The sequence below is a fragment of the Gymnoscopelus braueri genome, assembly GCF_963280865.1.
Source record: "Gymnoscopelus braueri genome assembly, chromosome: 12".
NCBI lineage: Eukaryota > Metazoa > Chordata > Actinopteri > Myctophiformes > Myctophidae > Gymnoscopelus > Gymnoscopelus braueri.
In genome coordinates, this window is record NC_137614.1 from 52476611 (window position 1) to 52487602 (window position 10992).

Consider the following 10992-nt stretch of genomic DNA (forward strand, 5'->3'; position numbering starts at 1 on the left):
GTTTGTTTAATTATGTACAGAATGCTGAATAGATGAGATGTCATAATGCCTAATTTATGCTCTAGCGCACGATGGCGTCGCGCGGGGCATTAAAACGGTCGATCTACAAGCTCAAAACGCGTCGCGGACGCGACGCGTTTTGAGCTTGTAGATCGTCCGTTTTTGGCCCGCGCGATACCGTCTGTGCGACGGGAGCTGGAACGGGGCTTAAACGATGTAGCAGAAGGAAGGATTGAAGCCGCATACATTGACTGCTCCAGCATGGGGTGTTTGTCTTTTACCTGTCTTTTTGGGGGGGGGAGGATGTTTCGGGGCGGGGCTCGTGAAAAGACGTTGGAGTTTATATTGTGGAATAAAATCCATTTGTTCTATTAAAAATGCTTTGATCCTTTTCTCTCCGTAATATTACTCAAGCTTTACTCGAAGGTTCTCCTGCATACAAGATTTTATATTAAAAATAATCAAAATTAAATGGCACGGTGGCGCAGTCGGTAGCGCTGTCGCCTCACAGCTAAAAGGTCCTGGGTTCAATTCCCGCAGGGGACGCTGTGGGCGCTGGGGGCGTGTCCTCTCCTCCACGTCATCGGTGCCCATACCCTGGGTGGGGTACCCTCACAAAAAACATGCAGTAATCCTGGTCTCTATACTGCCTCCCCCTGGTCAGCCGGGGCACCTGATGGAGGGGAAAGGAACTGGTTGGAATAACGTGTTCCTTCCACACGCTACGTCCTACCGGGGAAACTCCCCCTGTCAGGTGATAAGAAGCTACGTCCTACCGGGGAAACTCCCCCTGTCAGGTGACAAGAAGGTCAGTTGAGCAGTCATTCCGAATATAAGTGGAATATACCTGCAGTGGTGGAAAAAGTACTCAAATGTTTTACTTAAGTAAAAGTATCAATACTGCAATGTAGAAGTACTGTTACAAGTAAAAGTCTGGAATTCAAAATGTACTGAGTAAAAGTACAAAAGTATTGATATCAAAATGTACTTAAAGTACCAAAAGTAAAAGTACTAAAATGTTTGAAACTAGCAGATCTACAAGCTCACAACGTGTCGCGATGCGACGCGTTGTGAGCTTGTAGATCGGCTATTTTCAAATAGCCTATGTATAAAATAGGGCTAACGTGGTTAATGTATGTTTCATAATATCACAATTAATATCTGAAAAGTAACTAGTACAGTAACTAAAGTTTTAATATAATTGTAGTGGAGTAAAAGTACAATATTTGCCTCTGAGATGTAGTGGAGTAGAAGTAAAAGTACTGAAAATGGGAAATACTCCAGTAAAGTAAAAAATCCTCAACAGTTTATTTAAGTACAGTACTTAAGTAAATGTACTTAGTTACTTTCCACCATCAAATTAATAATGGGGGTGTTAGATTTGAGGTACGTGAATAATCATGCTTGGCTCTGGACACCCCTAGCCTATGACAATCCAACACACTCATTATTCATTTGTTTGGTGCAACTGTGTTGCATAATAACCTGTTTTTAACCTGAACTGGAAAACAAACTACGAAATCAGCCTGGGGTTTCATGCCTCTTTAAGTAGTTGTAACAAAGTTACTTCTACTCAACTCCAAAATCTGACTACTTTCTGGCCAACACAGCCATTGGTCCACAGGCTCTGCTCCAAATAAGGGAGTGAAGAGAGAGGCGGAGGTTGTAGTAAACATCCAAGCAGTGGTGTAAAGTAATTTAAGTACATCTACTCAAGTACTGTACTTAAGTACAATTTTTACTTTACTGGAGTATTTCCAATTTTCAATACTTTTACTTCTACTCCACTACATCTCAGAGGCAAATATTGTACTTTTACTCCACTGCAATTATTTGAAAACTTTAGTTACTAGTTATACTACTAGATATAAATTATTACATTATAAAACATATATAAACCACTTTAGCCCTATTCTATACATAGGCTAAGAGAAAATAGCCGATCTATATGTAGATCTGCTATTTTCAAACCATTCTTGTACTTTTACTTTTGGTACATTTTGATACCAATAATTTTGTACTTTTACTCAAGTAAATTTTGAATTCCAGACTTTCACTTGTAACAGAGTACTTCTACATTGCAGTATCGATACTTTTACTTAAGTAAAACGTTTGAGTACCTTTTCCACCAATGCAGCCAAAGTAGGACGGCCCTCCGGTCCATTAAGTCCTACTTTGGGCTGTAAAAGTACAACCTCTTCTCCAGGAGGGATTATTATAAAGAGCGGGAACAAAGCTTCTCCAAGAGGACATGACAAACATGTCTCATCCATCGGGGTCGAACATCTTAACTGGGTTATGATAACGACACTATAATATCATCACTATAGAACTATAGAATAACACTATATAATCATGTCGGAGGGAGACTTTGAGGACAACGTGGACGTTCTGCTGGCCTCCCTGTCGGCCGCAGAGGTGGAGGAGCTCAGCCAGGAGATGATAGACTTGGACCCGGACGGGTCGGTGCCGGTGGGCCTGCGTCAGCGGAACCAGACGGACAAGAAGCCGTCGGTGCGCTACAACAGAGTGGCCATGCTGGACTTCTGTGAGCAGCAGACCAAGAAGCTCATTCAGAGAGAAATGTCCACCGAGGAGGTCTGCAGCATGGACTTTGATTATTATACTTTTAGTATTATAGATCTGCTATTTTCAAAAAATCTTGAAAGTTTTTGCAAATCTTTTAATATATATATATATTTTTTAAAGCGAAATCTTTGCTTCATGGGGGTCCCTGGGACTAAACATTTTGAGATGGGGGTCCGTGGACCAAATACATATCTAAAAATGTTTTCTAAATCCTAACAGTATGTTGCTATATCAGTCGGTGCTCCAACTTTTCCATGTCAAGGACAAGGACCCCGGAAATGATGTGTATTTATCTAAAAATATGTTGTTCCAGGGACCCCCCAGAAGCACAGATCGGAGTTAAAATGTTTCACTTTAAAACATAATATATATTCAAAGATTTGCACACATTTTCCAAGATTATTTCAAAAATAGCAGATCTACATGCAAGCTCATAGCACGGGACTATGAGCTTGTAGATCTGCTATTTTTAAATAGTCCAAAGAAATGTTAAAATGACACAGATGCGTTCCAGGTCTAAATGGATTAATTTCACATCTTTCTGGTCTTTCTGTATTGAAAATAACGTCCTTGTTAAATTGGTGTGAATGGAGCTTTAGGCCCATTATATATGAATAAACTAAATACATTTATATTATACTTTACTGTACACTGTATCCTCAGTGTTTATTTATATTATACTTTACTGTACACTGTATCCTCAGTGTTTATTTATATTATACTTTACTGTACACTGTATCCTCAGTGTTTATTTATATTATACTTTACTGTACACTGTATCCTCAGTGTTTATTTATATTATACTTTACTGTACACTGTATCCTCAGTGTTTATTTAACATATTTAATATGTAACCACTTCATTGACTGGAGTCCCTCAGGGTCTTAAAGTAGGCCCCCTCCTTTTTTACCTCTAGTCTATACCAAATTTCTTTGGCAAAAACAGCTGGTAATACACAGATCTACAAGCTCACAAAACGTTGCAATGCGACGCATTGTGAGCTTGTAGATCTGCTATTTTTTGCCTAATGTTTGCCCCAGAATAGGGTGCGCTAGTGGTGAGCTTTGTGAGCTTGTAGATCTGCTATTTTCGCCCAATGTTTGCCCCAGAATATGGAAGCTACCGCTAGTGGTGAGCTTTGTGAGCTTGTAGATCTGCTATATTTGCTGAATGTTTGCCCCAGAATAGAGACACTATAGTGGTGAGCTTGTAGATCTGTTATTGTTGCAGAGTGTTTGGCCCCAGATTAGAGACACTATAGTGGTGAGCTGTGTGAGCTTGTAGATCTGCTACATAAAGGTATATTAAACACTGGTACATGTTGAAGACAGGACAGTAAACTGTGGTGCTAATGTAGGCCCACTGTCAGTGGTGGAAAGTAACTAAGTACATGTACTCAAGTACTGTAATTGAATACAATTTTGAGGTATTTCTTTTACTTTGAATTTCCAATTACTTCTACTCCACTACATCTCAGAGGCAAATATTGTACTTTTTACTCCACTGCAATTATTTATTTCAAAACTTGCGTTACTAGTTTCTTTGTACATTTAGATTATTATTACAAAACATACATTAACCACACAGCCCTATATCCTTCTGCTACTTGAAAATAGCAGATCTACAAGCTCACAACGCGTCGCACCGCTATTTTCAAAAAGATTTGTATACATTTTGAACACTCTGCAAAACGGGTAGTTATACTTTTGGTACTTTAAGTAAGTAAATTCTGAATACCGGACATTCACTTGTAACAGAGTATTTCTACATTGCGGTATTGATACTTTTACTTAAGTACAAACTGTGAGTACTTCTTCCTCCACTGCCTAATTTGAAGACTAAGTACATTCCTCCTGCCAGCTCTGCTGCCTTTTAAGGTTCTCTCATCTCTGCTCCTAACAGCCTGTTGTAAACTAACTGCCTTCTGCTCTAACTCATCAGCACTGCAGGGGGAAGTAACTAAGTATATTTACTCAGGTACTGTAAATAGGGCTGTCACCATTATGACATTTTACTTGACGATAAATTGTCGCTCGAATAATTGCGATTTACGATTTAATTGCGTTTCTGTCGTTGAACGTTATGAATAAAAATTCTATTTCTGTTTGTCTTTTAGGCTTCATAAACACAAGGCGCACCACCAGGCAGATATGACACACAACTTACATTATTTAATAACTTAAGTCTCTCAGTGCCAAGCCACGAGTTATCCCGAGTTTTTTCTGAATGCCCTCAGTGCCAGAACTATCTGAAGATTTGCAGCTCCATCCACTCCTTGTTTAACTTATAACTGAAAAAGGCTGTATCTCGCTTCCTAAGCACTTTTTTTTTACTTTGAAAAAAAAAAATGTGCTGGCACAGTATGAACATATTTCATATTTATTTAATTGGCACTGAGAGAGTTAATAAAAAAATATATATATATCTGCTATTTCCACTATTTTTGAAAATGTTTGAAAATATAAGAACATTTTTCAACATGTAAATGATTATGACGATTATGCATTTTTTTTTGGTGATTATCTCAAATAATTGCGATCAGGTGATTGATTATGTAATAATTGTGTCAGGCCTAACTGTAGTTTTGAATTACTTTTACTTTACTTGAGTATGGTCCATTTTTCAATACTTTATACTTCTACCCCACTACAGTTATTTAAAAACTTGTATTAGGCTACAAAACGCACGTGAACCAATTAGGCCTGATTTTATACTTTAAAAAAAAGGTTGAGTTTCACAGTGTATGTTTGAGTCATTTGTTTCTTTCCCTTCCGTGTCGTATTAAAGGGCGAAACGACCGGAGATGAAGGAGAGAGAAGAGGGAGCCGTGCGGACGCCGAGCTGGAGGACAAACCGCACGATGAACACACCTGGTCACCATCAGGTGACTCATCTGGCTCCGGGAACGCAGGAGGAACCGCGGAGGCACGGCCGTCCGACACGAGACTATCTGACGCCAGGTTATGTGACACCAGACTATGTGACATGAGCCCATCTGAAATGGATGTAAATAAGGACGCGTGTGATCGTAAAGCGGAACGACAGGCCAAAGAACAGCGGCGGGACTGTGAGGTTGTGACAGACGTCGAGGACAAAAAATACTTCAGGAAAGAAACGGAAGAAGAAGAAGAGGCGGTCGTTAATAAGAACCGAGAGGGTAACCATCACACAGAGGTCAAAGGTGCACTGACACTTTGCACCTCAATCCCATGTATAACGCGCTGACTTTTTGTCTTTTATTGTGCTTTAAATGTGTTTTCTCTAAGCACCTTAACCAAACGTCCATAAGTATATCATACAGTATACATTGCTGCTATGCTCAGGCACCTTCGTCATATTTTTAATCTCAGGTTCTAGTGTAAATATGTAGATCAGGGGTCTTCAACAGGGGGTCCGGGACCCCTAGGGGGTCCTCAGAGTTACTACAGGGGGTCCGCCAAATCTTTGTGTGATATGATTTTTTTTTTTACATTAACCACTTGAACCCTAGCATCCCTATTCTGAGGAGAACTTTAGCCAAAAATAGCAGATCTACAAGCTCACAACGCCTCGCGCTGCGAGGCGTTGTGAGCTTGTAGATCTGCTATTTTTGGCAAAGAGCTATCGGTGTAGAGGGAAAAAAGAGCAGAACCACGTAAACAAAAAAAGTTGAATATGAAGCACAATGTTATACAATATAGGGCATAGCAGTGGCGGCCATTTTCTGGTTCCACTTCAAAATACTCAATGCATTTTTCCCACTGACATTTCCAAAAATATTTATATCAATTAATTTAAGCCTAGAATCAAGCCATCCAGGGTCCTGGTGAATCATGACCATAAATTAATAAAAGTTATTTTATTTTATTTTATATTTAATTATATGATATACTATATTTAATAAATACCCTTTGTTTTGCCATTTTCAAAAAGGTTTTTTTCACAGAATCAAACGTTTTATGGTCATGATTCACCAGGACCCTGGATGGCTTGATTCTAGGCTTAAATTAATTGATATAAATATTTTTGGAAATGTCAATGGGAAAAATGCATTGAGTATTTTGAAGTGGAACCAGAAAATGGCCGCCACTGCTATGCCCTATAGAGGGGGTCCCTGCTTCATCTCTCTCTCTCAGCTAGGGGGTCCTTGGCCTGAAAACTTTGAAGACTCCTGATGTAGATAACTTGTTTGGCCTTTTTGTTGTTCTCTTGTTTGATCTCCCTTCCCACTTGCCCCCCCCCCCCCCCCCACCCCTCTTCTTTCTATGGAAATAACGTTTCCTCACATTTCACCCACTTTTTTAACTTGTAAACCTGTGATGTGACAATAAACCTGATTGTGATTGTGAAGGTGACACTAAGCGAGGCAAGAAGGAAGAAAAGAGGGTCCATAGTAACAAAACTCTGGAGCTCATCTCAAAGCTGCAGAGAAAGAACGACGCCAAGCAAGAGAAACGAGGCGCCAGCAAGGAGGATAAGAGGACGGAGTGCAAGACCAAAGATCTGATCTCCAAGCTGCAGCACCAGACTAGGAGAGAGAAAAGAGGGGAGGCGGACGGCGGTGGAAAAACTCCCAAAATGAAAGAGCTGCTGCCCTCCTCCTCAGGAGGGAGAACCGTGGTGGTTGTTGAGAAGGAGGAACGTGGCCGAGCCCCCCTCCAGAACACCACGGCCCGTTCCCATGGGAACACGTGTGACAGTATGGCCCGTTCCCATGGGAACACGTGTGACAGTAACGATGTCCAGATAAGAGGCAGGAGGACAGAGGAATCAGCAACAGAACAGCCTGTCGATGTTTCAAGTATGTTTGATGAGCCACTTAAAAAACCTGTTCAATCCAGGAACGCATCTGTGTGTCATTTTGAAGATCTCTTTGGGCAGATGTACAAGAAAATAGCAGATCTACAAGCTCATAGCGCGGCACCAAGTGCCGCGCTATGAGCTTGTAGATCTGCTATTTTAAAAAAATCGTGAAAATGTGTGCGGATCTTTATATGTATATTTTTTTAAGCGAACATTTGTAACTCAAATCTTTGGGGGTAGTTAGTTGGGGGTAGAAATATTTTTTAAATCCTAACTGTATGTTGCTACTGTATATCAGTGGTGCTCCAACTTTTCCATGTCAAGGACCCCTAAAATGATATTTGGCTTCGGACCCCCATCTCAAAATATGTTGTTCCAGGGACCCCCAGAAGCACAGATCTGAGTTAAAAATGTTTGCTTTAAAACATATATATGTTTTATATATATATTCAAAGATTTGCACACATTTTCCACGATAAAAATAAATAAATACAAGCTCCTATATAGCACTTGGTGCCCCGCTATGAGCTTGTAGATCTGCAATTTTTTTATAGCCAAAGAAATGTATAAAATGACACAGATAAATTCCCAGTCTTAATGGGTTGGTTCTCAAAGTGGGGTACGTCCGGGGCTAAATCTGCTATTTTTGAAGATTTCTTTTGAAAAATATTGAAATACACAAATACACAAATCTTCTCTTCTGGGGGTCCCTGGCACAACACATTTTCAGATGGGGGTCCGCGACCATATACATACCATTTTGGGGGTCCTTGGCACAGAAAAAGTTAGAGTGCTGTCTTGGAGAACCGGACTTGAGTTGACAACTGACCGCTTGTTTCCGCCTACACCAAATCTGGCAACACATTGTGATCTTGTAGATCGCCTATTTTCTGTGATGTATATATCTTCTACATTGTGGTACGGTAAATAAGCCGAGTATATACTCCCTCCTCCTCCAGTGTTTGATGAGCTCCTGGAGCGCGTCAGGAGGAACGACCCGTCTCTGACGGAGCTGAACCTCAACAACTCGGACGCCGTCAGCGTCCAGACGTTGGTGCGGTTCGCCGAGGCGCTGCGGCGCAACACGCGCGTCACCACGCTGGCGCTGGCCAACACCCGCGCCGACGACCGCGTGGCGCACGCCGTCGCCCGCACCCTGCAGGGCGGTCACCCGTCTCTGACCAGCGTCAACCTGGACTCTAATCACATGACCAGCACGGGCATCCTGGCCCTGATCTGTGCCATACAGAATAACACAGGTAGGGGGCGCTAGTTACTATCCATTCATTTCTTTTAGCGATTATTCTATTGATTACTTTTGTCGATGGATCAAATAATTGAGTTTTTCTTGAAGTGTTTTTTTTTTCTTCTCATATCAAGGAATTGGTTTATATAGGGTCTCAATCATTTTAACCACTCTAATCATATTTTATACTTTGGCTACTCAAAAATAGCAGATATACAAGCTTGAGCTTGTAAAGCCAATTTTTTTTTTACTCAAATATTTGCTTCTGGAGGCCCCTGGCACGACATGTTTTGAGATGGGGGTCCGCAGACAAATGCATGTCATTTTGGGGGTCCTTGACATGAAAACGTTTTCAGAGCCCACTGCCTTTAAAACCAACAGGCGTCACGGAGCTTCGCTTCCACAACCAGAGGCACATCTGTGGGGGGAAGACGGAGATGGAGATGGCGGAGATGCTGAGGAACAACACCAGCCTGTTGAAGCTGGGCTACCACTTTGAGCTGGCCGGTCCCAGGATGACCGTCACCCACGTCCTGAGCCGCAACGTGGACCTGCAGCGCCAGAGACGCATGACGGAGAAACTACGGGCGGAGAAAAGCCGTCCCCCACCACCACCGGCCCCCCCGGTCCACCATCTTCTTCCAGGTACCAGTGTTGATTTTGACAGCATTTTGGTTTAGTTTTAGTCATAGTCTTTTGAATAAAATGCCATTTAAATCTACAGTTGATTTAGTCGACTAAAATGTATGTTGGCAGTGCCTTGATGGTGTCGTAATGGCAGATTTTACACTCGGTAGCATGCTGAAGATAGCAGATCTACAAGCTCACAACGCGTCGCTGCGCGACACGTTGTGAGCTTGTAGATCTGCTATTTTCAGCATGCTATATGTGAGGTTTGGACATTTGCACCCCCCAACCCTGCGCTGTGATTGGCCACCAGTGTACCCCCCTAACCCTGCACCGTGATTGGCCAATCACAGTCTATTCAGGACTGTGATTGGCTAGTGAAACATGACACATGTGCATAGCCCTATAAATAGGACTATGCACTTTAAAAAAACACATTTATGTTTTTTTTTAAAGTTAGGGGTGTACAATGGTTGGTCCACAATATTACTTTTCTTTAAAGGAGGAGTTCACCCAAAAAATGACTTATTTTCTATCAATTGCACACCCTATGAAGCCTTGAATCCATGGATTCTTTTTTGTTTTTGTCGCATTCCTAAGCTAATAATTAGATTCCCGTCTCCTACCGGCTAATGTATCCGGTAGGAGACACAAAGTAGATTACTTGTGTCTCCTACCGGAAATACACACGGTCATCAAATTATTGTTTTAGGAATGCCACAAAAACTAAAATAAATCCATGAAATCAAGGCTTCATGGGGTGTGTAATTGATAGAAAATAAGTTCTTTTTTGGGTGAACTCCTCCTTTAAGTGAACTTCCATCACTGTGATGACCACTGTGACCTCACCGCCCACTTCACACTGGGTGTGATTTTTTACTTTACTGGTGTATTTCCAATTTTCTATACTTTTACTTCTACTCCACTACATCTCAGAGGCAAATATTGTACTTTTACTCCACTACAATTATATGGAAACTTTAGTTATTAGTTACTTTGAAGATTTTGATTATTATTACAAAACATGCATTACCCATTTCAGCCCTATATACATTTTGGCCGTTTGAAAATAGCCGATCTACAAGCTCACAATGCGTCGCTATGCGACGCATTGTGAGCTTGTAGATCTGCAGGCACTCTACGAGCTTGTAGATCTACTGTTTTTGAAATATAGTGAAAATGTGTGAAAATCTTTGAATATATATATTCTTTTTTAAAGAGAACATTTTTAACTCAAATCTTTGCTTCAGGAGGTCCCTCGAACAAAATATTGTGGCCGCCAAATATATCATTTTGGGGGTCCTTGACAAAACAAAAGTTTGAGAACCACTGATATTATAGCAACATACATTTTTTTCGAATAATTGTTAGGATTTAGAAGACATTCTATTCCCCAGAAGCAAAGATTTGAGTTATAAATGAAAAAAAAACACACATTTTCACGATTTTTCTAAAATAGCAGATCTAGAAGCTCATAGTAAAGATGTGACAGTAAAGCTGACTCTGAGTCTGATGGTGATTGTGATCCACAGCGAGGTCAAACAAAGTGGTTCCTGAGCCTCACCAGGAGAAGAAGAAGAGGAACGTCTTCTCTCACTTCATGGAGAAGAAGACGCCTGCTGCTCAGGATGCTTCTTCTCATGGACCAACAGCCAATAGAATCACTGCACGGGGGAAGGCTGGGCATTCTGGACCTCAGGTTATTATGGTTTAGAATCGTTCTTATTTTATTTATTTCAATTTTGATT

General features: G+C 41.0%; 1 protein-coding gene across 1 annotated transcript; it reads left to right on the forward strand.

Annotated features, from left to right (window-relative positions):
* Positions 1–2355: 2355 nt before the first annotated feature.
* Positions 2356–10958, forward strand: lmod1a (leiomodin 1a (smooth muscle); the record flags this gene model as incomplete). The annotated part of the gene is made up of 6 exons (XM_080445175.1): positions 2356–2598; positions 5377–5770; positions 6920–7369; positions 8331–8630; positions 8999–9262; positions 10777–10958. The coding sequence occupies 6 exons, from the start codon at positions 2356–2358 to the stop codon at positions 10956–10958; spliced, it is 1833 nt and encodes a 610-aa protein (XP_080301301.1).
* Between the last annotated feature and the right edge of the window lie 34 nt (positions 10959–10992).